This window comes from Citrus sinensis, chromosome 1, assembly GCF_022201045.2.
Source record: "Citrus sinensis cultivar Valencia sweet orange chromosome 1, DVS_A1.0, whole genome shotgun sequence".
NCBI classification, from domain to species: Eukaryota; Viridiplantae; Streptophyta; class Magnoliopsida; order Sapindales; family Rutaceae; genus Citrus; species Citrus sinensis.
This window is the reverse complement of record NC_068556.1, coordinates 2,032,017-2,058,856: the sequence shown is the minus strand read 5'-3', so window position 1 is coordinate 2,058,856 and position 26,840 is coordinate 2,032,017. Positions and strand designations below refer to the sequence as shown.

At 38.3% G+C, this 26,840-nt stretch overlaps 2 protein-coding genes and 1 non-coding gene across 3 annotated transcripts; 2 read left to right on the top strand and 1 right to left on the bottom strand.

Annotated features, from left to right (window-relative positions):
• The first annotated feature begins 9 nt into the window (after window positions 1–9).
• LOC102612583 (uncharacterized) lies at window positions 10–3,567 on the top strand. Its single transcript, XM_006483266.4, has 4 exons — window positions 10–1,190; window positions 1,391–1,598; window positions 1,712–1,910; window positions 2,242–3,567. The coding sequence occupies exons 1-4, from the start codon at window positions 345–347 to the stop codon at window positions 2,354–2,356; spliced, it is 1,368 nt and encodes a 455-aa protein (XP_006483329.2). The 5' UTR covers window positions 10–344; the 3' UTR covers window positions 2,357–3,567.
• A 10,376-nt stretch (window positions 3,568–13,943) lies between these two features.
• On the bottom strand, window positions 13,944–14,050 carry LOC127903853 (small nucleolar RNA R71). The gene has a single exon (XR_008056738.1). It is a non-coding gene; the product is annotated as a small nucleolar RNA R71 (small nucleolar RNA).
• An 11,751-nt stretch (window positions 14,051–25,801) lies between these two features.
• On the top strand, window positions 25,802–26,630 carry LOC102620650 (uncharacterized). The gene is made up of 2 exons (XM_052438123.1): window positions 25,802–26,475; window positions 26,561–26,630. The coding sequence occupies exons 1-2, from the start codon at window positions 25,802–25,804 to the stop codon at window positions 26,628–26,630; spliced, it is 744 nt and encodes a 247-aa protein (XP_052294083.1).
• Window positions 26,631–26,840: the final 210 nt, after the last annotated feature.

The following is a 26,840-nucleotide window of genomic DNA, read 5'->3' as shown; positions in this document are numbered from 1 at the left end:
ATTAGATGTGCCATGGTCAATGGTAAAATTTAGCAATGAAATAAAAAAGACAGGCGAAACACTTGCAATTGAGTTCATACAGAGAGAGAGAGAGAAAGATCAAAGGCAAGAATATTAAAACTATTTCATCATCTACTTTTTGCTAAAAAATTGGCCTCTTTCTGGCTCCGCCCATGCGCAAATTGGTCTCTGAACAAATTGGTTTCCTGTTATAACAAGGATTCTTCTTTCCTTGTCTGTCTATACTATATAAATTGTAATTTCAGCCTTTGGCAAATTGCGATCAAATTAATTCTCTTCAGTTAGAGAGCCCTACGGTATCCTCCCTCCTAACAGTCTCTCTCATGGCCAAGAAAAATCCCCGAGGAGCCCCCATCCGAAAAACGGCGGAGCAAATCCTCCGCGAAAGCCAGGAGCACTTTGGCGAACAGAAAAGCGTGGACCCCACTGAACTCTACGATTACCGCCTCCACAAACGCAATGATTTCGAAGATTCAATCCGCCGAGTGCCAGGGGACACCGCCGTCTGGATAAATTACGCCAAATGGGAAGGGTCCCAGAATGAATTCGACCGCGCAAGGAGCATGTGGGAACTCGCTCTCGAGGAGGATTGCAGGAACCACACCCTTTGGTGCAAGTATGCCGAATTTGAGATGATCAACAAGTTCATAAACCATGCTCGGAACGTCTGGGACCGCGCGGTGGCTGTGTTACCCCATGTAGACCAGCTCTGGTATAAATACATTCGCATGGAAGAGATAGCAGGGAACGTGGCCGCAGCCAGACTGATTTTCGATAGGTGGATGCATTGGACTCCTGATCAACAAGCATGGCTATCTTACATCAAGTTCGAGCTTCGATATGAACAAGTTGAACTTGCTAGACAGGTATTTGAACGTTTGGTTCAGTGCCACCCAAACGTTGTCTCCTCTTGGATTAAGTACGCTAAGTTTGAGATGAGAAGGGGAGAAATTGATCGGGCAAGAAATGTGTATGAACGTGCCCTCGAGAAAAAATTGGCTGATGGTGATGGTGATGATGATGAAGGTGCTGAGCAGTTGTTTGTTGCGTTTGCTGAGTTCGAGGAGAGATACAAAGAGTCTGAGTCTGAGGCACTTAGGAAGGAATTTGGAGACTGGGTACTGATTGAGGATGCGATTGTGGGAAAGGGAAAGGCTCCGAAGGACAAGGTAATATGCGTTGGCAAATCATAATCTATTAGTTAAAAGTTGCCCATCCCATTTTAATACAATAGGCAATATGCTATGCAGTAATAGATACAGTTTTTATTGCCAGCCTGATTGTCCTAGAACGGAACCAAGCAACTTGATGCACTTCCCTGCTTTTTTTCCTTTCTTGTCAGTTTCTACTTGAGTTCATTTAATTTCAGGCATACATTCATTTTGAGAAATCACAAGGTGAACGTGAAAGGAGAAGAGCACTTTATGAGAGATTAGTAGAACGAACAAAGCACTTGAAAGTGTGGATTAGTTATGCGAAATTTGAGGCTTCTGCCTTGAGCAAGGATGGTGGAAATCCAGACTTGTCAGAAGCGGATCTCTGTGAACGAAAGAAGCAATCCATTCGGGGTGCAAGACGTAGGTCATTCTGATTCCAGACCCGATCTTATCCTTGTTATTATTTTAATTTAGTCATCGTAAAATCTATCACCAGTTTGCAACATGTCTCATATCTTCTCTATCTTCATCAGGGGTTTTTGAGAAAGGAATTAACTATTACAAAACATCGGCGCCTGAAATGATGGAAGAAAGGGTTATGTTGTTAGAAGAGTGGTTGAACATGGAGCGTAGTTTTGGTGAGCTTGGCGATGTTAACTTAGTCCAGGCTATGCTGCCAAAGAAACTTAAAAAAAGGAGGCAAATTGCAAGTGACAATGGGCTTTCAGCTGGGTACGTACCAGTTAATTGTTGATATACTTTTCTCTTGCTGGGATATTCCTATTTTTTTGTCGGTATGATTTTGCCAAGTTATTGAATCCTTTTGCAACCAGTAGCATTCTTTTTATCTGCATACTTCGCTTTTAGCAGTTTTTCTTAATCCTACTATTGCATTGTATTACACTTAAGTGCAATACAATACAATGTGTTAAACACGTCCTTAGTCTAGATTAGTTGTTTGTCAAATAATCACACAAAACTAGTTGAATCTTGTTGATTGTAATGTTAGATTTTAAGTCTCGTTGCACACTCAGTTACAATTATCAAAATTTTGACTTGACAGGTACGAGGAGTACATCGACTACCTATTCCCTGAAGAGTCCCAAAAAACTAACTTCAAGATACTAGAAGCAGCGTCTAAATGGATAAAGAAGAAGATTGTTTCCAACGACCAGTAGAACAATTTATGTTCTTTTATATGAAATACAATGAGTTTTATTTTGTTTAAATTTCTGTCCACTGACCATTTACGCATGCTTTTTTTCCCCCCCAGATCAAGACAGAAATGTGTGTTTTACCTTGCCTAAATTATCAATAGAAGCTTTAGAATGTGAAATTTTGACTATTGAGCATAAGTTTTACATGAACTCGAAAAAGAAGAAAGCAGCCTGAGTTATGAAGATTATTTGGAGCAATGGACAATGCCTTTTCATATTTATATCTAGACAGAAAAATTTCAAGGAGGAAATATTAAAAAAGAACAGGCAGGGAAGGAATGGTAGTTGTGGAGCTTTTCAGATGTTGAGGCACCAACTTGCTTCGACTACTCGGCAAATTTTCAAATGCATCGACTGATTGAGCCGCTCATTAATACTGGCAAATTTAGATAAGAAATGTGTCACAACTTGTTTAATCGAACTTCTAGACGAATATTCTTCGGAAGAACTTCTAGGAGCCAAGAAGAGACTGTCTTGATCCTTGATTTGCTGAGTGAATTTGCTTCTTAATAAACCCAGTCGTTAAATTAATCTTTGGGATCTGCTGGCTTGTTCCAACAAGAATTCTTCGTAATGCTAGTGAAATTGCATTCTCAAGCAAATAAGTCAAGAGCTCAACCTCATGCTGGCTACCATAGAATCCATTGATCTCGTGTTCTGCGAGATGCTTATATGGATATTCGAGAAGCAGCCTTTCTATATCTCTCAGATGGTTAATGAAGCTTGCCGAGAGCAACCGCAAAGAAGAAAATGAAATCAAGTTTAAGCATTGTAGTTTCCTACAGGATAACAGGAGGTTCAAAAACTATAAGTGCTTTTGGACACATATTATAATGCAAGCCGATAACAGTTAAATTGGTAAGTCAAAAACCCTCAATTCGGCAGGCTATGTTGAGTATGGTTCAAAATCTGGTTTTGGGTTAATTGAATTAAAGTGATGAAGACTAATGGGATATTTATGTAAATAACGAAACTAAGCTCAGGGCTGCTGTGTGCAAGGTTCTCAGATTTCTGCTTCATAGGCGGAAAGTTTGAGTATAGGAGTTTGACTTCTGTTGAGGCTTAGGTTCCAAGATCGGTACCGAGTGTCGTTAAGCATATGTGTAGTCTATGTGGAGGTAGCTTGTAAAACCATCCAGAATCCTTGGTTGTTTTCTCGTAATAAAGGAGAGCGTGAAGCTCATTTCAGGAGTGTTCATTTTTCTGGGCTTCGTTTGTGGGTTCCATTTTTATCTGTTTGCTTCTAGTTTCTTGATTGTTTGCGGTTGTATTAAATATGTGACGAAATGGAAAATTTATTGAGTTTTCTGGTAGAAGAAACTAGTTTTCTGAATAATAATAAGCTTCATTGAAAAGTCTGAGTGAATAAAAATAGAGCTTTGAGCTCTTTTTATTTTTTATTTTTTGGTCTTAACCACGAGGTATTTTGGGGAGGGCCCCAACTATGGGAGGCACCTTTAAGCCCGTACCACACAACCTAGACTAGAAGTCCCCACTTAAACCAAGAGGCACAAGTTCTCCCAATAAAAGCGACTTCCCTGCGATTCGAACTAGGGAGCAAACCCAATCAAGCCACTTAAGAGGACTTCATTGCCAGTGAAGCCAACACTTTGACTTCATTGCCAGTGAAGCCAACACTTTGTTGGTGCTTTGAGCTCTTTTTATAATAAGCTTAAATAACACGAATTTACCAAAATAGGCAAATGCGAAATCTAATATGATAATTAAATTCTTCTAAACAAAATAAGAAAAGGAAAACAAACGGCACTCAAATTCCAGTTCGAAAAAAAAAATAAAAATCCTAGAATAATCAGGAAAAATAGGAAGGAATCTTAAAATTAAAAACAACTAGGAAAGAAACGAAATTTCAAATCTGATCACGGGGCAGAACGGCTTAGGTGGTTCTTGGTTTTGTTCGTCTCGCCATAAGTTTCAAAACGATATATTATACGCCGAAAATGGACACCTATAGCCCAAGTTATAGCATCCGGAAGGTCCACCACTCACGACATGCAACACCCTACATCAATATGGGTCCTTCATTGTTCACATAAATATCGCCCTTGGGTGTATCTTGATCCAATTACATTGAATAGCTTTTACAGGCTAATTTTTGCATGTTATCAACTTCCAGCTAGGCCGAAATTGATTGATATTCAAGGCAAATATTGTTCAATTTCAATGGATTAATCTCTACTACAGATTAAAAACATTTTAGTGATGTACATCATAAGTAACCAATAGGAAGGCGACATAGAAATGCAAGAACTCGCTATCAGAACCAGCTGCTTAACATTTGCAAATTAACACAGGTCAATTATGTGGAAGCTCAAGTGCCTGAAATTCAAAGGAAATGTACTTGTTAGTATTATGAAAAAAAGGCAAAAACACAGAAATCTGTATGTAGAGGAAATAAAGGATAGATTAACTTTTAATTTATCGAACATCTGCTTTTACTCACTTTTATCGAAAACATGGAGTGTACATTCATAGTTTCCAACTAAGGTAGATCGCTTGCCAATTCTGTAAGAGCGTAGGTCACTGGTCACCCCATGACTTCGATTCAGTTGTGTGAAATTGAGATAAACTTCTGACAGCTTATGGACACATTTGAAGGAGAAGCTTATTGGAGGACAGGTATGTTGGGAAAACAGATGTCAAAGGACTTCTTAGTTCCTAAACAGATCCTCCTATCACTATAAATAAACGTTGGTTTACTAAGAATACACAAAAATAATATTTTGAATTGTTATTTCATGGCCAAAGGTGACCTAAAATCATTAGTTCATTATCTAATGAATTTTTTTCGTTCCAATACTTCATCCGAGAGTTGTTAATACTTATCAAATCTATTTCTATTTGATGGAATGCTTTTGTATCAAATGACAGAGATAACTTTTGTTTGGACGCAGATGAAATGGTTATTGTTATTTGCTCTTTCGTCCCAGGTCAACGGATCTACTCAATTGAAAATCCCTTATATGAATAAAACGCATTCTAATTGACCAAAATTCTTTTTTTACTAACCAAAGATATCCATGGGGTAGCTCACCCTATTTTGATATCAATAATCATATAATTTCAAGTCTTGAGAGATATCAATACTTTCAGCTCGCTTCATAACTGCCCCACTGATCCAGTGATGAATATGAGAAGATAATAAGTGAAACTGGATACCCGTGCAACGTTGATGCATTATCTTATCGACTCGTGCAACCTCCCAGCAGCATTTCTACGTGCCTTTTTTTATTCAAACTGACAATTGTTTCTGCTGTTATAAGCTTTGGTCCCAAAGTACATTTATAAAATCCAACCTGAGGTCGGAGTGACAAGTCCAAATGTATCTCCATCTTTTGGATGTAATGCTAGTCCTTACAGCATCTCTCGGCGGTACCGTTAAGAAATAATTGTCGAGATATCTCTTCTGGTAGTTCAGAAAATGGTCTCCTCTCACCATCAATCGAGTCAGGAGCCTTCAACTGTTTTCGACCCATATTTTTCTCCAATACAATCACAAGTAGTCAATGCCCTGAAAAGTAAGAAACAAATGTCAGTTAATATCCCATAGAAAATTATTTTAACACACAATTTGACCTATGCACATAGCAATCTTTAAATCACAGTATCTTATCCCAAAAAAAAAAAAAAAAATCCCAGTATCTTACATCTGAAACTCCTTATAAAACATAAAATATGATAGCAATGTCGTGACTCCTCATGCGTATTTCTCACTGTACTCTCTAAATCAGGCATGCACTAAGTTCAACAAAAAGTAACAGTTCCCGCCTTCAGCTTGACAAGACTCACGTTACAATCACAAGGGCTCCTCGTCATCAAACTGTGAAGTAAATGAATTTGAGACAAACATGGCATTATGCACAGCTCTAGCAAGAGGCTTCCCATTAGGCAGATTAATTATTGCCAACAAATCAACAAGTATCTAACCACAGCCTCAACGGCTAGCTAATCTGCTCTAGCCATGGCTAAGGCTTTTATGTAGAAATTAGTTTATTCCATTTATATCTTCATCACTTGTAGACATCAAATAGTGTTGCAAAATATTTTAATGAATTAAGAAAAACAACTTAAGTTTTCCAGTTCTTGCATCTCATTTTCATTTCAGCTAACTGCTTGTAATTTTTTTATATGGAAGAATAACATTTGGGTCACTCAATTTTTAACTTGTTAAAAAATAAGGATATTGTTTATCCATTTGAATCAAATAGGACCCTGAGTCAGTGAGTCTTTTCTCTTTGGTCGTCAAACTTTTTTGCCGGTTAAAATTATTTCTGGTATATATAATAAGTTATTTGGAAAAACAATTCAATATTCTTTGATCTATATATCCAATCATTTTAGATAATTTTTTTTTTTGTTTAGGCCAAGAAACTTTTTTTTTCCTTTTTTTTTTCTTTTTTTATTCTCCAAAGTTTAAGATGCTATCGGAAATCCTGAAATAGTTATTACTTATGTATGTAAAAAGCTGAGTAAATGAAACTGAAACTAATGACGACGATGAAGGGCTTGTACCGTGAAGTGTAACTGAGGAAGCACAAAGTTAAAGACCATCCTTAATGTTGGCTAATGTCTCATGCTTTCCTTTCTCATCAATCACACAGCATCGTTGATTGCGGGCAATCAATGAGCAATCACCCTTGTTGTGCGGCCATCTATAACTCAATCAAATGCATCTTGAACCACGAGTTTGCGTTATCTAGAAGTAATGATTCTGGAGCCTTCAGTACTATTTCTCTTGCTTGCAACCCTTTTCTTCAATGCTTCTGTCCGCAATATAATTGGACCCCTCTCTCTCCCGCCATTGTGTCTAGCGCTAGTTATCAGTAAATCTCTCATATGAAATTAATCCTATTGAATTGCTTTAAGAAGTGCTTGTTAGCAGAGCAATAAATGAATATGGTTTTAATTCTTTAACCAGCCTTTTTAAGCTGTGCCCAATGAACTTGTGAGCATTCGCCAGTTCCGCTGCACTTCCTTCCTTACGGTTGAAAGCAATGTTGACAGCTCGTATTGTACTGTCATTAGATAGATAGCACAGGCTCCAGAAAGAATTCATTATCTTCTCTAACAAGAGCTACTGTCTGATAGAAAGGATTCATTTGGATAATTTCTGGACTACTACTAACATGCTGAAACTCAATATCTCCCTTTTTGTTCCACACTCTCTATTTTTAATTTCCTATCAAGAATTGCAAACTCCGAACAGAAGTAACAGCACCTTTTTGATTTCCTATCAAGAATTGCAAGCAAGAACACGTGATTGAGATTTGAGAAAGCTAGCCCAGGTAGCTGCCACTCTGAAGAAAAGAAAACCGGGACAAAATATTCCACTATTTGAAAAGAAACAATTATTTCATCTCATCAAGAAACTGACATACTGATTTACGAACTTACGGGATAAACCTCTTGAGGCCTCAACAAATCAGAGCTCAGCGTAGACAAAATACAACAAGAGGAAGAAAGATATTCGTCGTGCATTTTCTGAATATTTCCCGCAGCGTCATTTCCAACTTGACTTTCTTCCTCGTAGTCGTACGTTTTCTGCATGACATTTCTGAATTATCAACTAGCTTTCTTTTTTTCTTTTTTTTGGCTGGGGTTTATCAATTTCCTCATGAAAAGTGGTCCAGTTCGCGGAAGAAATTTTAGAATATCTTCCGCTATTATGTCAATCATATAATAAAATAAATAATGTTATAATATATGTGTGTGTAATTCCTCTTGAGAAGGGGTCCATCCAACTTACATAATTATTTCTCCCAATTTATCGATTTTTCCGTTCCGGTTAATAAATGATTCATGTTTATAAGGGAACCCTAACAAAGAAAGAAAAGAAAAGAAGAATCCTACCATGGGGTCCAAGAGATATGCGGATCGGACGCTGGGCTACCCGACTCGCAAGGACACGGAGGTGAAACTGTTAGGAAATTGGTGGGTGAAGCAGGACCGCAGCTAAAGTAAAATTGGAAGAAAATAAAGAACAAGCACAAAAGAGGACACCAGAAATTACGTGGTTCGGCTTTTAGCCTACGTCCACGGGCGAAGACAAAAGGAAATATTTTACTAGTAAAAATGAGTTACAAGTATTGTAGTATTTTAACTCATTACCCAAAACCCCAATACACCCAAACTCTCAAATCACTATAACAAGAGCTTGTAATTTTAAGCTCTCTAAACTCTCTCTCAAAATGCTTTTCACAAATTTTTGGATGCGCAAATCGAAATGGGAGCTCTCCCCTTTTATAGCCAAAATTGGCTATTAAAATAATTTTTTTTTTCACCGCCATTGAATGTCAAAGTTTCTTCTCTTTCCTTCTTCAAGAAATGATGCTGTTGCTACCAACTTTCTTCTTCTTTGAACAACATTATATTGACCATCTAGATGGCTGCTTCATCTAGATGGCCACCTTATTTGACATTTCTCCCACTTGGAGATTAGATTGAGAATTAATCAATCTCCACACCATCCTTTCTGCTTCGCCATAATCATGTTGCCTACGTTTCTGCTAGGCCACAAGAGGATCTACTCCAGACAAACTTATCAGTATTTATCGGCTTGGTCAAAACATCTGCTAGGTTCTCTTTGGTATGGATTTTCTGTAAATCCACACTTCCATCTTCCACTACTTCTCGAACGAAGTGATACTGGACTTCTATGTGCTTTGTCCTGGAATAAAAGACTGGATTCCTTGCAATGTGCAAGGCACTCTGACTGTCACAAAACACAGGAATTTTCTCTTGTCCGTGCCCGAGCTCCTCCAATAACCTTTGTATCCAAATAGCTTCCTTGCAAGCTTGTGTAGCTGCCATATACTCTGCTTCTGTTGTAGATAAAGCCACAACGGTCTGCAGTTTCGAAACCCAGCTTACAGCTGCTCCTGCAAGTGTAAACACATAACCAGTAGTGGATTTTCTTTTATCAAGATCTCTTGCAAAATCTGAATCCACACAGCCCCTGACAGTAAACTCTGATCCTCCATAACATAATGCAACATCTGAGGTTCCTCTAATGTATCTCAGAATCCTCTTCACAGCTATCCAATGCTCTCCACCAGGATTCGCCATGTATTGACTGACTGCTCTCACTGCTTGTGCAATGTCCGGTCTTGTACATATCATAGCGAACATTAAACTTCCCACTGCTGATGCATACGGTACTCAAGACATCTCCTTCCTCTCCACTTCATTGCTAGGACACATACTTGAGGATAATTTGAAATTAACAGGAAATGGGGTAGAAATTGACTTATAATCTTGCATGTTGAAGCGTCGCAAGATTTTCTTCAAGTAATTTTTCTGCGAAAGCCAAATCTTCCTGTTATTTCTGTCTCGGTGTATTTGCATCCCTAGAATCTTGTTTGCTGGTCCCAAGTCCTTCATTTCAAACTCCCTAGCCAACTGTGCCTTCAATTCTTGGATTCGATCTTTGTTGAGACCTGCTACCAACATGTCATCCACATACAATAGCAAAATAATGAAATCATTATCTTCAAACCTCTTGTAATAAGCACAATGGTCTGAACTAAGTCTGTTGTATCCAAAGCTCATTATGAAGGAATCAAATCTCTTATACCAACACCTTGGCGCCTGTTTAAGACCGTAAAGAGATTTGTTCAACCTGCAAACCAAGTTCTCCTTTCCTGTTTCTGCAAAACCTTTTGGTTGGAGCATATATATTTCTTCTTTAAGTTCTCCATGAAGAAATGCAGTTTTCACATCTAACTGCTCAAGATGTAGGTCAAATGTAGCACACATCGCCAAGACTATTCTGACTGTTGTGAGTCGAACTACTGGAGAAAATATTTCGTTGAAGTCAATACCTTCTTTCTGAGCATATCCTTTCACCACCAATCTTGCACGATACCGCTCTACTTGGTCATTTCCATCACGCTTGACCTTGTAGACCCATTTGTTTTCAATGGCTTTTCTTCCACGTGGTAGTGGTATAAGTTCCCATGTCTTGTTCTTGTGTAGAGCTTCAATTTCTTCCTGCATTGCTGTCATCCACAAAGCAATATTTGAGCTTTCTAAAGCTTCATGAAAAGTTAAAGGCTCTCCATCCTCTGTTAGAAGACAGTATGCAACGTTGATCTCTGTGACATACTCCGAGTGCCACGCCGGCGGTCGTTTCTCACGAGTTGACCGACGAACTTCTAGAGCCTCAGACTCGACTAGTTCTTGTTCTTCGTGCTCTGGTGCTGCTTCCGAAGAATCTGAATCTTCTGGATTATTTTCGACATATACCGGTACAGTCTCTGACTTTTCTTTTGTAGTGCCACCATCCTCATCTCTCCTTTGCAGTTGATCTTCTACAAAGATAACATCTCTGCTGATGACGATCTTGTGGGCAGTGGGGTCCCACAGACGATACCCCTTTACTCCATCAGCATACCCCAAGAAGATACATCTTCTAGATTTTGCATCCAGCTTTGTTCTTTCTTGGGCATTGTACATCACGTACACATGACATCCAAATGCATGTAGGTAGGAATAATCTGTTGGCTTTCCAGTCCACATCTCCATCGCCGTCTTCAACCCAATAGCTGTAGATGGCGACCGATTTACTATATAAAAGGCAGTTTTGGCTGCTTCTGCCCAGAATGAATTGGGTAGACCAGTAGTCCTCAACATAGCTCTTATTCTTTCTGTAAGAGTTCTGTTCATCTACTCTGCCACTCCATTTTGTTGAGGAGTGTATGCCACCGTGAACTGCCTCTGAATACCTTCTTGCTTACAGAAAGCAAGAAACTCGCCGTCTGTATATTCTCCACCATTATCTGTCCTCAAGCACTTGATCTTTTTACCAGATTCAAGTTCCACCCGCGCTTTGTATTCTTTAAACACAGGAAACACATCTGACTTTTTTTTAATTGGATACACCCAACATCTTCTGGAATAATCATCAATGAAAGTCACCATGTACTTTGCACCTCCCATGGATATATCCGGTGATTCCCAAATATCAGAATGAATCAAGTCTAGAATGCATTTACTTCTAGCAATAGATCTACTGAATTTTAATCTATTCTGCTTACTTATAACACAATGCTCGCAAAATGGTAAACTTACCGATTTGAGCCCTGGAAGCAATTTTCGCTCAGAGAGAATCTTCAAGCCTTGTTCTGACATGTGGCCGAGTTTGAGATGCCACATCATCGTTGATTCTTTTCCATTTGACGCGACACACGCATCAGCCTCCTGTAGTGTTTCTCCTTTAAGCATGAATAGATTAGCACCGATCTTCTCTGCCTTCATCAATACAAGCGCGCCTTTAACGATCTTCATAATTCCATTCTCCACATGAGTTTTGTACCCATGATTGTCTATTTGTCCCAAAGACAATAGATTTTTCTTCAGGCCGTTGACATGTCGTACCTCTCCAATTGTGCGAATTGTACCATCAAACATTTTTATTTTGATAGTACCAATACCAGTGATCTCCAAGGCATGATCGTTACCCATATATACAGATCCTCCTGAGATAGGTTCATATGTGTGGAACCATTCTCTCCTAGAGGTCATGTGCCAGGTAGCTCTTGAGTCTATAAGCCAGACATCAGAAAGTCATTTTCTGCCTTCTGAAACAGTTGTTGCCTCACTGTAGAGAATTTCACCATCATCCGAGGTACTTGCTACACACCCCTCAGCATTTGATGACTCAAGTTCTTTGCCCTCTCTTCTCTTCTGGTTACTCCAACACTCTTTCTTGACGTGCCCTTTTGTTAGAGTGCAATTTATGCACTAGTTTTGCATTGTTTACTTCCCTTAATATCGATGTTTTGCACTTAATAATAATGATTTACTTGTGTTTTACTTTTGTAGGTGCAATTCTATTGATTGGTGATAAAATTGAGCTACAAGATGATTTTTAAGGATGATTGTTTTCTTGGAGAAATTATGAGCGGCAGAAGAACTTTATTGATAAGGCGTGGGCGCGTGCTGTCAACTGCGGACCTGCAGTTTTTAGTTTAACGTGTTTTGTATTTTTGGTTATTTTTGTAATTACGAATTTAATATTTCAGATATTAGTATTTTATTTTAAATAGAACTCTAAAAGAGAAGAGAGAGAGAGTATTTAAAGGAGGAATCTATTGTGAAAAAGGGGGAATTTTGGATTGAAAAAAAAGAAACCCTAGATCTAATTTTTCTCTTCTCTCTATGAGGAACTAAACCCATTTTTCTGGTTGAAGGTTAATGAAGCTTTGATTCATCACTACTGTGAGATCTTTCTTGTGCTTTAATTGTTTTATTGCTTTTTGGGTATTTGTTTATTCTCTGAATTAGTTTCATGATTATGTTTGTTAATTAGGTAATTGGCCACTATTTAATTATCAACTTAATCTATTGTCAATTAAAGGATTCATCGTATGAAGAATTTAATGCTTGTGACAAATAACATAGCAGAGAGTTGTGTTGTGAGAATAAACAATCTAATTTAAATGAATCATCATATGTGTTGATTAGGATTTGGGTCTCTCTGGTTTTTCAGGCTGTCAATTGATTAAATTCTATGATCGTATCTAGGGTTGTCTATTGATTAGGGAAATAACCAACGGTCGTACCTTGGTTATCGACTAGTTAAGGAGAGATTGGCTATTAGAGGGTCTCAGTAGCTATAACCGGTCTATTCATGAGTAATAATAATCTATATTTGAATCAATGATCAGTAGTCGAATCAAGCTGAGTTAATTCCTTCAACCAGAGCTTTCTCCAATTTGAATTACAACTTTAATTTGCATTCTTATTATTTTAATTTGATTTTTATTATAGTCAACAATTCCCCTATTTTACGTTTTACGTTTCAAAAGGATTTAATTAATTACCGATCTCTGTGGACACGACCCTGCTCAATCACTATACATAATTTATTTAGAGTAGGAATTTATTTTTGTTGGCTTCGACTCCCATCAAATTTTGGCACCGTTGCCGGGGATTGGTGTCATTTATTTAATCCTTTTTACATTTTACTTGGTGTATGGTTCGTTCTTCTCGTACAGGTACACTTTCGTTTGATCCTGAAATTGAGAAGACAGCTCGCCAGCTGAGACAGCAGACTAAGCGAGCTAAGCAACGATCCTCGTCGCCTTTGCTTTTTGAAACAGATACGGTGCCTGATTTAGTTGAATCATCTAGCGATTCAGAAGAACAAGTGATGGATAGACCTGCACCTGTAGAAAGAACTCTTAGAGAGTTAGCTGAACCAGACTTGAATCAACAACCACTCTGCATTCAATATGTAGACTTGGAGGTAAATTTTGAATTAAAGTCTGGTCTTATTCACTTATTACCCAAGTTTCATGGTTTTGCAGGTGAAGATCCTCATAAACATCTCAAGGAGTTTCATGTTGTGTGCTCAAGTATGAGGCCACAAGGCGTGACTGAAGAGCAGATTAAGCTGCGTGCTTTTCCGTTCTCTGTAGATGGGCTAGCTAAAGATTGGTTGTACTACTTGCCTCCTGGATCGATTACAACGTGGAATGGTTTGAAGAAGCAGTTCCTCGAGAAGTACTTTCCTGCTTCAAGAGCTGCCAACATCAGAAAAGATATTTGTGGGATCAGACAACTTCCTGGGGAGACTTTGTATGAGTATTGGGAGCGATTCAAACAATTGTGTGCCAGTTGTCCTCAGCATCAGATTTCTGATCAACTTCTTATTCAATATTTTTACGAAGGACTATCATTGATGGATAGGAGTATGATAGATGCTGCTAGTGGAGGTGTGTTGGTGAACAAGACTCTTACTCAAGCAAGGGAGTTGATATCAAATATGGCTGCCAATGCACAACAATTTGGCAGCAGACAAGATGCCACCTTAAGGAATGTGAATGAGGTAAATATTTCTTCTGTTGAACAACGTTTAGATAAACTCACTTCTCTTGTGGAAAAGTTTGTTGTAGGTAATGTGCAACAGGTGAAGACTTGTGGTATTTGTTACAATATGGGTCATTCAACTGATATGTGTCCTACACTTCAAGAAGAACCCGTTGAACAAGCCAATGCAGTTGGAGGATTTCCAGGCATGCCTCAGAGGAGGTATGATCCTTATGCACAAACATACAATCCGGGATGGAAGGATCATCCAAACTTCAGCTATGGCGTTAGGCCGTCAGGATTCCCACAACAGTATCCACCAAGACAACCAACACCTCCACAGTCAAACTCCAAGTCAGGTATATCTCTTGAAGAAATTGTTAAATCACTTGCGACTAACACTCAACAATTTCAGCAGGCAACTACAGCAAGCATTCAGAACTTGGAAAACCAAGTGAGTCAATTGGCAACTACGATGAGCCGTCTAGAGTCTCAAGTATCTGGGAAATTGCCTTCACAAACTGAGGTGAATCCAAAGCAAAACGCCAGTGCCGTCATCCTTAGAAGTGGGAAGGAGTTGCAAGAGCTTAGTAAGAAAGTGACAGAGCATGTAGAAGATGAGCTTGAAAAGAATGAATTGATGCCTAAATCTCAGGATGCGCAACCCACCAGAGCGAAACCCCTACCTATTGTGATACCTCCTCCTTTTCCAAGCCGGTTTGCAAAATCCAAGAAGGAGGAACAAGAGAAAGACATCCTTGAGACATTTCGCAAGGTTGAGGTAAATATTCCCTTATTAGATGCTATAAAACAAATACCTCGATATGCTAAATTTCTTAAGGAACTGTGCACCTCCAAGAGAAAATTAAGAGGAGATGAAAGAGTTCATATGGGGGAGAATGTTTCAGCAGTTCTCCAAAAGAAATTACCTCCCAAGTGCAAGGATCCAGGTATGTTTACTATCCCTTGCAAAATTGGTAGTGTTAGAGTTGAGAAGGCTATGTTAGATCTAAGAGCTTCTATTAATGTCATGCCTCGTTCTATTTATTCGTCTTTGAATATTGGTGCATTAAAAGAAACTGGCGTGATAATTCAACTAGCTGATAGGTCTAATGCATATCCTGATGGGGTATTAGAAGATGTCTTAGTACAAGTTAATGAGTTGGTTTTTCCTGCTGATTTTTATGTACTTGATATGGAAGATGATAACTCCTCTAATTCTGTCCCAATTTTGCTAGGAAGACCTTTTCTTAAAACTGCTAGAACTAAAATGGATGTACATAAAGGGACTCTTACTATGGAGTTTGATGGAGAGGTTATAGAGTTCAATATGTATGATGCCATGAAATATCCCAGTGAGGAACATTCAGTATTTTCTATGGATGTTATTAACCCTATAGTGCAGGAAGTTTTTTATTTGGATGTTGAAGATTCATTGGTAGCTGCTTTAAATAACAGTTTGGGCCTCAAAGGATTGCAAAAGGATGAAAATGAGTTTGTTTTAAATTCTATATTGCAAGAGACAATTTATGAATTAAATTCTTTGAGAACTTTAACTCATCATATGTCTAATAATGAATTACCTTCATCTAATGCAAAACTTCTTCCATCTATTTTGCAGGCACCAAAAATAGAGCTTAAACCATTGCCTAGTCATCTAAAGTACATGTTTTTAGGAGATGATGAGACACTTCCGGTGATCATCTCTTCAAAGCTTAGTACTTTAGAGGAAGAGAAACTTATTAGAGTGCTACGAGATTACAAAAAGGCTATTGGGTGGACAATTGCAGATATTAAAGGGATAAGTCCGTCCACGTGCATGCATAGAATACTGCTGGAGGAAGATGCCAAACCTTCAATTCAAGCTCAACGCCGTTTGAATCCACTCATGATGGAAGTAGTGAAGAAAGAAATTCTAAAACTTCTTGATGCAGGTATAATCTATCCAATTTCGGATAGCAAATGGGTAAGTCCGGTACAAGTGGTACCAAAGAAAACTGGTATAACAATTGTTGAGAATTCTTATGGTGAGTTAGTTCCTACCCGAGTTCAGAATGGGTGGAGGGTTTGTATTGATTTTAGAAAGCTTAATTCACTCACTAGGAAGGATCATTTTCCTATTCCTTTTATTGATCAGATGCTTGAAAGGTTGGCAGGAAAATCTCACTTTTGTTGTCTTGATGGCTATTCAGGTTTTCATCAGATACCAGTTGCGCCTGAGGATCAGGAGAAGACTACCTTCACATGTCCTTTTGGAACCTTTGCGTACCGACGTATGCCATTTGGTCTTTGTAACGCTCCCGCCACTTTTCAGAGGTGCATGGTCAGTATTTTTTCAGACTATATAGAAAACACTATAAAAGTATTTATGGACGATTTTACAGTCTATGCTGATTCTTTCGATGATTGTCTCTATAATCTGAAGAAAGTGCTTGAAAGATGCATTGAAACAAACCTTGTCTTGAATTATGAAAAATGTCATTTTATGGTAGATCAATGCATTATTTTGGGTCATGTAGTCTCTGCTAGAGGAATTGAGGTAGATAAAGCTAAAATAGATGTTATTAAATCTTTACCTTATCCCACATGTGTGCGGGAAGTTCGTTCTTTCCTTGGTCATGCAGGTTTCTATAGACGATTTATCAAGGATTTTTCGAAGATAGCTCAGCCTTTATGCAAGCTTCTTCAGAAAGATGTGACGTTTGATTTTAATGAAGCATGCAAGGTAGCATTTGATAAACTTAAGGAGTTGTTGACTTCAGCTCCAATTATACAGCCACCAGACTGGAGCCTCCCTTTTGAGATAATGTGCGACGCCAGTAATTATGCTGTTGGTGCTGTTCTCGGACAAAGGGTTGGAAGAGCTGCTCATGTGATATATTACGCATCAAGAACACTTGATAGTGCTCAGTGCAATTACTCGACAACGGAAAAAGAACTTTTAGCTATTGTTTTTGCTTTAGAAAAATTCCGTTCATATTTATTGGGTACTAAAGTGATTGTTTTTTCTGACCATGCAGCTCTCAGATATTTGCTCGCCAAGAAGGAAGCGAAACCGAGACTTATCCGTTGGATCCTATTGCTTCAAGAATTCAACTTGGAGATCCGTGACAAGAAAGGAACAGAAAACTTAGTTGCAGACCACCTTAGTAGATTGACCACGAGTGAAGAAGCAGCACCTTTGAAAGATGATTTTCCAGATGAGCATCTCTTTGTAACTCAAGGTATGGTTCCTTGGTACGCTGACATTGTCAATTACTTAGTTACAAGAACACTACCTAGTGATCTGACGAGGGTTAAAAAGGATAAAATTAAGAACGATGCTAAATACTATGTTTGGGATGACCCTTATTTGTGGAAATATTGCTCTGACCAAGTCATCAGAAGGTGCGTATCTGAGTTTGAAATTCCTTCTATTCTTCAATTTTGCCACTCATATGCATGTGGTGGTCATTTTGGTCCCAAAAGGACAGCATCCAAGGTGTTAGAATGTGGTTTATTTTGGCCTACTTTATTTCGTGATTCATATATGTTTTGTAAGTCGTGTGAGAGTTGTCAAAAGACTGGTAATTTAAGTCATAGAAATCAAATGCCACTTACCCCTATTCTTGTATGTGAAATATTCGATGTGTGGGGCATTGATTTTATGGGACCTTTTCCCTCATCTTTTGGCAATTCTTACATTCTTTTAGTAGTGGATTACGTTTCTAAGTGGGTAGAGGCTAAGGCCACCCGGACTGACAATGCTAAAGTTGTTGTAGATTTTGTCAAGTCTAATATTTTTGCCAGGTTTGGTGTACCGAGAGCGATGATAAGTGATAGAGGCACTCATTTCTGTAATCGAGTGGTGGAAGCTCTGTTCAAAAGATATCATGTTACTCACCGAGTGTCTACCGCCTATCATCCACAGACAAGTGGACAAGCTGAGATATCAAACAGAGAAATCAAGTCTATTCTTGAAAAGACAGTTAGTCCAAATCGAAAGGATTGGAGTTTGCGATTAGATGATGCATTATGGGCGTATCGCACCGCTTACAAAACTCCCATAGGTATGTCTCCTTATCGTTTAGTATTTGGTAAGCCTTGTCATTTACCTGTAGAACTTGAGCACAGAGCATACTGGGCGGTTAAGCAATGCAATATGCGGATGGATGAAGCGGGAAAGCAGAGGAAGTTGCAGCTGCAAGAGTTGGAGGAGATTAGAAATGAATCCTACGAGAGTTCGCGATTTTACAAGGAAAAGACGAAGACATTTCATGATAGAATGATTTTGAGAAAGGAGTTCACCATTGGTCAAAAAGTTCTTCTCTTTCACTCTAAACTTAAACTTTTTCCTGGTAAATTACGTTCTCGTTGGGTAGGACCTTTTATTGTTACTAATGTTTTTCCTCATGGTGCAGTTGAGATTCGGAGTCCAATCTCTAATAAAGCCTTTAAGGTTAATGGTCATCGTTTAAAACCTTTTTACGAAGGTTTTTTGGTGAATATTGTGGAGGAATTGGCTCTCGAGAATCCTATTTATGGAGATTGATGCATAAATGTGTCTAGCCAAAGACATAAAACAAAGGCGCTTTTTGGGAGGCAACCCAAATGATTTATTTATTTTGATTTTTGTTTTATCTTCTTTAAAAAAAAAGAAAAAAAAATGAAAATGAGTTTGCTTATTTTGGTCAGAAGAAAATTTTTGATAAGGCGTGCCCACGTCTTAGCTAATAAGTACTTCTGTAATTTTTAATGTCTCAAAGTTTTAAGGCGTGCCCACGTACTTATTAGAAAAGTACTTCTGAAATTTAATGTGTTTGCTTATTTTGGTCAGAAGAAAATTTTTGATAAGGCGTGCCCACGTACTTATTAGAAAAGTACTTCTGAAATTTAATGTGTTTGCTTATTTTGGTCAGAAGAAAATTTTTGATAAGGCGTGCCCACGTACTTATTAGAAAAGTACTTCTGAAATTTTTAGTGTTTCAAAGTGATTCATCACTAAAAAAAAAAAAAAAAAAAAAAAACCAAAAATCGAAAATCACTGTTCACAAATCCCTAATTCAAAAATTACTGTTGATTATCGTTTTACAGCAGCATCAGCCCCAGCCGCAACCAGCAGCATCAGTTCCAGCCTTCACCGCGCAACCAGCAGCAGCAAACGAGTACGCCCAGAACCAGCAGCAAGCTCCAGCATCCCCAGCCCGCGCGCGCAGCCCGAATCAGCCCCAGCCGCCGCGCGCAGCGCAACAGACCCGCAACGCGAACTGGCTCTCGCGCGCAACAGCCCCGCAGCGCAACGAACCAGCAACGCGAACCAGCTCTCGCGGGCAACAGCCCCGCGCGCGCAACACAACAACGAACCAGCACCCGCAAAGCAACCCTCAGCAGCGCGCACAACCAGCCCGAACTCGCGCAACAAGCTCCAGCCGAGCAGCAAGCGCAACACAACCAGCCTACGCCCTGTATTCCAGCCGGGTAAATCGAAATCCGTGAGTGCAATTATTGTAACAATGCCGAAGAGGAAAGCATCTACTTCCAAGTCGTCGAAAAAGACACCCGTCGCAAAGAAATCTAAGATTGCCGCTCCCACTACGGTTCCATGGAACATAATTTCAGATTAACGCCAAGCCGTGAGACAAAGATCGAAGCATGGAAAAGGCATGAGTGTTTTGCCACTTGCGGAATCCAATCTCGGAGGGTGCCTCGCATTCGCGACTCAACAAGAGAAAGAGAGGTACAAAGATATTTCCACGCGCAAAATACTTCCAGCTAAGTATATTCATTACCCGACTCTTGAAAAATTAAATGTTAAAGATAATTTTGATTCTTTGATAGATAAGATTGGGTTGCGTAAGTTTGTTGATGTTGATTGCTTGGGTTATGTTGAGTTGATTAGGGAGTTTTATGCTACTTTTCAATTCACTATGCCGAATGATTTTACTTTGCATACCCCGGATGTCATTAAGTTTAGGTTAATGGGACGAAAATTTTCACACTCTATCACGGATTTTAACCTAGCTTTAGGATTCATTGATGATGATTATTCTACTAGTGATGAATATTTAGGAACAACTTGTGACTTTAGCGAAAATTTTGAGCCTTATGGTCTTTGGCGTAATTTATCTGTTGATCACAATGCCTATGACCCGAGTAAATCAAAGAGTTCTTTCTTACGTGATCGTGTTTTGAAATGTGTGCATCGATTCTTAGCATATAATTTTTTAGGCAAGAAAGATCACTCAGGAATTTTCTCTAAAACTGAATTTTATTTTATCTGGTGCATGTTAAATGATGTGAGGCCTAATTTAGGTTTTTGGTTAGCGGATCAATTTCAAAGTGTGCTTAAACGGTATAGGACTTTATTTCTTGGTCCATACATTACTCTGTTAGCTATAAACCTATGTGTGCTTGATCCTGACAATAATGATTTGCATCCTGCTTGCAAAAAGGAATTTTTGGATATGTCTGTGTTTGAAAGAACAGGTGTGGTCGAATTCAAGGAGGGGAGATTTCAGTTTACTGAACCAGGACCCACTCAACTTCCGAAGAAGCTTTATGCTAGGAGTGGTGCTACCTCTGATGACGAGTTTGACGATGACACTGTTGCCCCGCCAACTATTCCTTCTACATCCGCACCACCTTTGAGCAATCAGTTAGAGAAAATGGAGCACAAGTTGAACAAAATGGAGCAGAATTTGGCCGCATACTTCAAGAGTGTGGGATTTACCCCACCATTTCCGCCAAGCCCATAGACGTTATGTGGATCAAAGCTCACAATTCAGGGAAGTTTCTTTTTGCCCTTAAACTTTTATCCTTACGCTTTAATTTTTATGTGAGCCTTGATTATCTTACATTGGGGACAATGTAAGTTCTTGGTGTGGGGGAGGGATTTTTGCATTATTGATGTCTGGAAGTAGTATTTTCACTCTACTCATTTATTTTCACTCTACTCATCCTTAAATGATTTTGGAGTTAGTATGCTTCATATATTATTATTTTTCTTTTCTTTTCTTTCTCACTACTTTTCTCCCATCTATCTCAAACTATTTATTTTTATTTTTATTTTACCATACTCTTTCATCACTCACATTTTATCTTTCACTTTTCATATTACTACATACATCTTTCTCACTTCTTATCATTTTTACCTTTTCTTTTATATATCACTCATACCTTCTTCTCATTCTACACCACTATTGATGGTTGATTCATTTGAAGAGTGTACATGATTTGATGGCAAATTTACCAACTTTGTGAGGATTTGAGCCTATGAGCAACCACTTTGCTCTAATTATTTTTGTTATGTGAATATCAATCCTAGTTTGTTTATTCTAGAACTTGCTTTGTTATGCATGTTGAAGCCACATTACGGGATTTTAGGCATTAAAATGATAAGGGCAAACCATTTACCATTTTTCTATTCTCGCATTTTCCTTTTTCTCTACCCGAAGACCTTTATTTGCTACTTTTGTTTGAGCCTTAACCATTACCCATCTAATTCTCTCCGTCTACTTAACCATTTTTCTTCTTTTTGAGCCTCAATTTAAGGAGATTTTTGAACTCATTGTGTGGATATATTTTGTTGCATTTTCTACCTTGTATTGAAGTTTATCAATTAGATCAACAAGCATTATGCTTGAATTAAATTGTGCAAGGTTCGTTTCTTTTGTTTGATTCGAAAAAAAAACAAAAAAAACAAAAAAAAAATGAAAAAAAAAGAAAAAAAAATAAAGAAAAAGAAAAAAAAAAGAAAAAAAAAGAAAAAGAAAAATCGAAAAAAAAATGTTTACATTCTTGGTGACTTGAGTAGAAATAAGCATTTTGATATCATAAGTTCATTCAATGAGTTCATTCTTCTCATTTTGATCTCTTTTTCTTTCGTAAACCTTTCTTTTTCATTTAACCCATTTAACCCCATTACAACCCTTTTAAGACCCTTAGATTTTTGCATTTTATTCATGTTTTGTGGATTGAGATGTGATATATGAGCAAGCTTATGGTAATAGCATTCTTTGATTTGATTTGAGTGAATAAATGACACCCTAAACACTTTGAGTGCATGGAGTGAAGTCAATGAGAGGGCTATTAAATCTTGTTGCACTTGAATTTTGAATGGATCTTCTTGGTGGTTGAATGTTCTTATTCTATCTTATGAGATTCTATGCTTTAAAATCCTTGTCTCTCGAATGTTGATCGACTTAATTTCTTGGGGTATACTTGCTTAAAATTGTTTTTGGATGAGTTGAGATGAGAACTGAGTGGAGATTTGGGATTAATCTGGAGTTATATGCTTGAGGACAAGCATCATCTTGGTGTGGGGGAATTTGTTAGAGTGCAATTTATGCACTAGTTTTGCATTGTTTACTTCCCTTAATATCGATGTTTTGCACTTAATAATAATGATTTACTTGTGTTTTACTTTTGTAGGTGCAATTCTATTGATTGGTGATAAAATTGAGCTACAAGATGATTTTTAAGGATGATTGTTTTCTTGGAGAAATTATGAGCGGCAGAAGAACTTTATTGATAAGGCGTGGGCGCGTGCTGTCAACTGCGGACCTGCAGTTTTTAGTTTAACGTGTTTTGTATTTTTGGTTATTTTTGTAATTACGAATTTAATATTTCAGATATTAGTATTTTATTTTAAATAGAACTCTAAAAGAGAAGAGAGAGAGAGTATTTAAAGGAGGAATCTATTGTGAAAAAGGGGGAATTTTGGATTGAAAAAAAAGAAACCCTAGATCTAATTTTTCTCTTCTCTCTATGAGGAACTAAACCCATTTTTCTGGTTGAAGGTTAATGAAGCTTTGATTCATCACTACTGTGAGATCTTTCTTGTGCTTTAATTGTTTTATTGCTTTTTGGGTATTTGTTTATTCTCTGAATTAGTTTCATGATTATGTTTGTTAATTAGGTAATTGGCCACTATTTAATTATCAACTTAATCTATTGTCAATTAAAGGATTCATCGTATGAAGAATTTAATGCTTGTGACAAATAACATAGCAGAGAGTTGTGTTGTGAGAATAAACAATCTAATTTAAATGAATCATCATATGTGTTGATTAGGATTTGGGTCTCTCTGGTTTTTCAGGCTGTCAATTGATTAAATTCTATGATCGTATCTAGGGTTGTCTATTGATTAGGGAAATAACCAACGGTCGTACCTTGGTTATCGACTAGTTAAGGAGAGATTGGCTATTAGAGGGTCTCAGTAGCTATAACCGGTCTATTCATGAGTAATAATAATCTATATTTGAATCAATGATCAGTAGTCGAATCAAGCTGAGTTAATTCCTTCAACCAGAGCTTTCTCCAATTTGAATTACAACTTTAATTTGCATTCTTATTATTTTAATTTGATTTTTATTATAGTCAACAATTTCCTTATTTTACGTTTTACGTTTCAAAAGGATTTAATTAATTACCGATCTCTGTGGACACGACCCTGCTCAATCACTATACATAATTTATTTAGAGTAGGAATTTATTTTTGTTGGCTTCGACTCCCATCACCTTTCTTGCCACAGTTGTAGCATTTAACATTCTTTTTACTTCTGGATTTTGATCTACCATGATTTTGACTCCCACTGGGGCCACGTTCCGTTGATCTCCCTCTCGTCACCGATAGCGCTTCTGCTTGCTGCGAACTTGCTTGTCTGTTTTCCTTATTTTTCCGCCTGCTCTCCTCATTTAATACGGAGGCTGCAACATCGTCGAAAACTAGACTCTCCACTGGATTGTTGTTCGTCAGGTTGATGATGAGTTGATCATACGAATCTGGTAGACTTTGAAGTAGAAGCTCTGCACGTTCATTCTCCTCTATATTATGACCCAACGTTGTAAGTTGTGAAAATAGAGTCTTCAAGGTGTTGATGTGGTCGGTCACCATTGTAGATTCCGCCATTCGAAGAGTATAGAGTTTCCTCTTCAAGAAGATTTTGTTGTGTAGTGACTTGGCCTCATACAATTTTGTAAAAGTATCACATATTTCCTTCGCCGTATTTTTCTCTGGCACACTGGATAATACTCCATCCGCAAGTGCCAAGTGTAGATCAGAAATGGCGTTGCCGTCTACCTCGTTCCACTTATCATCAGTTATCTCCATGGACCTTTCTCCAATTGCTGCCAAACAATTATTTTTCCTCAATATAGCTTTCATCTTCATTTTTCATAACGAAAAATTATTTCCGTTAAACTTCTCAATTTCATACTTTGCCGCCATTTTGTTGATAAATACTGCACACAAGCTAGTATACCACCTTCAATAGTTATGAGTATGTGTGAGAATGCACACCAGGAAAGTTCCCAGGAAAGACTGGAGGGGTCACAATGGTCCCACTTAAAACCCAGACTCCTTAAGCTCTTATCGCCTTTGTGACAGAACTTTCCTAGACATGTATAAAACCACAGTTGCTTTACTCACACCACTATTCCCTACTTTGCACCGCCAAATTCTTGGATCGCTTCCACCGTTTCATGTGAATAGTACTGTATATGTGAACAGTGTCGTATACGTGAACAATACCGTATATGTGAGCAAAACCGTATACGTGAACAGTACCGTATACGTGAATAGTATCATATACGTGAATGGTACCCCTTACGTGAACAGTTCCTGACTCCAAAAAATACAACCAATAGCTCTGATACCATTGTTAGGAAATTGGTGGGTGAAGCAGGACCGCAGCTAAAGTAAAATTGGAAGAAAATAAAGAACAAGCACAAAAGAGGACACCAGAAATTACGTGGTTCGGCTTTTAGCCTACGTCCACGGGCGAAGACAGAAGGAAATATTTTACTAGTGAAAAGGAGTTACAAGTATTGTAGTATTTTAACTCATTACCCAAAACCCCAATACACCCAAACTCTCAAATCACTATAACAAGAGCTTGTAATTTTAAGCTCTCTAAAGTCTCTCTCAAAATGTCTTTCACAAATTTTTGGATGCGCAAATCGAAATGGGAGCTCTCCCCTTTTATAGCCAAAATTGGCTATTAAAATAATTTTTTTTTTCACCGCCATTGAATGTCAAAGTTTCTTCTCTTTCCTTCTTCAAGAAATGCTGCTGCTGCTACTAACTTTCTTCTTCTTTGAAGAACATTATACTGACCATCTAGATGGCTGCTTCATCTAGATGGCCACCTTATTTGACAAAAACTCCCGCGTCAAACACGAGTCAAAAACAAAACCCCGACCCCAATCCAAAGCACCGCCGAGCATCTCATCCGTGAGGCTCGCGACCGCCAGGTGGCTGAATTCCGTCCTCCCAAACAGAAACTCACTGACTCCACCAAACTCAGGGATTACCGCCTCCGCAAACGTGAGGAATATGAAGACTTGATCCGCCAAATGCGATGGAACACCGGCGTCTGGATTAAGTATGCCCAATGGGAAGAGTCTGTGAATGAATTCAACAGCGCAAGGAGAGTGTGGGAACGCGCCCTCGAAGTGGATTACAGGAACCATACTCTTTGGTGCAAGTATGCTGAATTTGAGATGAAGAACTAGTTCATAGACCATGGTCGGAATGCCTGGGACCGTGCGGTTACTTTGTCCCCCCGTGTGGACCAGCTCTGGAATAACTACATTCGCATGGAAGAGAATTTGGGCAATGTGGCTGGAGCCAGACAGATTTTCGAAAGGTGGATGCATTGGATGCCCGATCACGAAGGATGGCTATCTTACATCAAGTTCAAGCTTCGCTATAATGAAGTCCAACGCGCTAGACACATATTTGAACGACTTGTTCAGTGCCACCCATACAATCTCTCAGCTTGGATTAACTTCGCTGACTTTGAAATGAAAATGGGAGAAGTTGATCGCGCACGCAATGTGTATGAATGCGCAGTGGAGATATTTTTGGCAGATGATCATGATGAGGCTGAGCAGTTGTTTGTTGCTTTTGCTAAGTTTGAGGAGATGGGGTGTAATTGTAAAGAGACTGATCGGGCTAGATGTATCTATAAGTTTGCTTTGGATCGTATACCAAAAGGAAGGGCAGAAGACTTGTATAGAAAGTTTTTGGCATTTGAGAAGCAATATGGAGACAGGGAAGGGATTGAGGATGCAATTGCGGGAAAGATGCGGCTTCAATATGAGGATGGAGTGAGGAAGAATCCGATGAATTATGATACTTGGTTTGATTACATTAGATTAGAAGAGAGAGTAGGGAATCAGGAAAGAGTTAGGGAGGTTTATGAGCGTGCCATTGCCAATGTGCCACCGGCTGAGGAGAAACGATACTGGCAGAGATATATTTACTTGTGGTAAGTTTTTTAGTTATTGAAATTCTGAGGTTTATCTGAGTGTAATTTTTTATTACAAATTTGCTTTCCTTTTGTGTTATATTAGGATTAATTATGCGTTGTACAAGGAGGTGGATGCTGGAGATCTGGAGCGAACGAGGGATGTTTATCGGTAAGCTTGCACTTTTCTCGATTGCAAATCTTGATTACATATAATATATTTTTGGTTTGTGCTTGTTACTAGTATTTTCTCATGTAGTTACAGTTACCAAACCAATTAAAGAACATGAGTATTGTTTATTCTATTATTGAATTTTGTTTTTATTTGTGGACAATATATTACTGTGTGTACTACGAACTGTTGGTTTATCTTGGTTCTCATGACT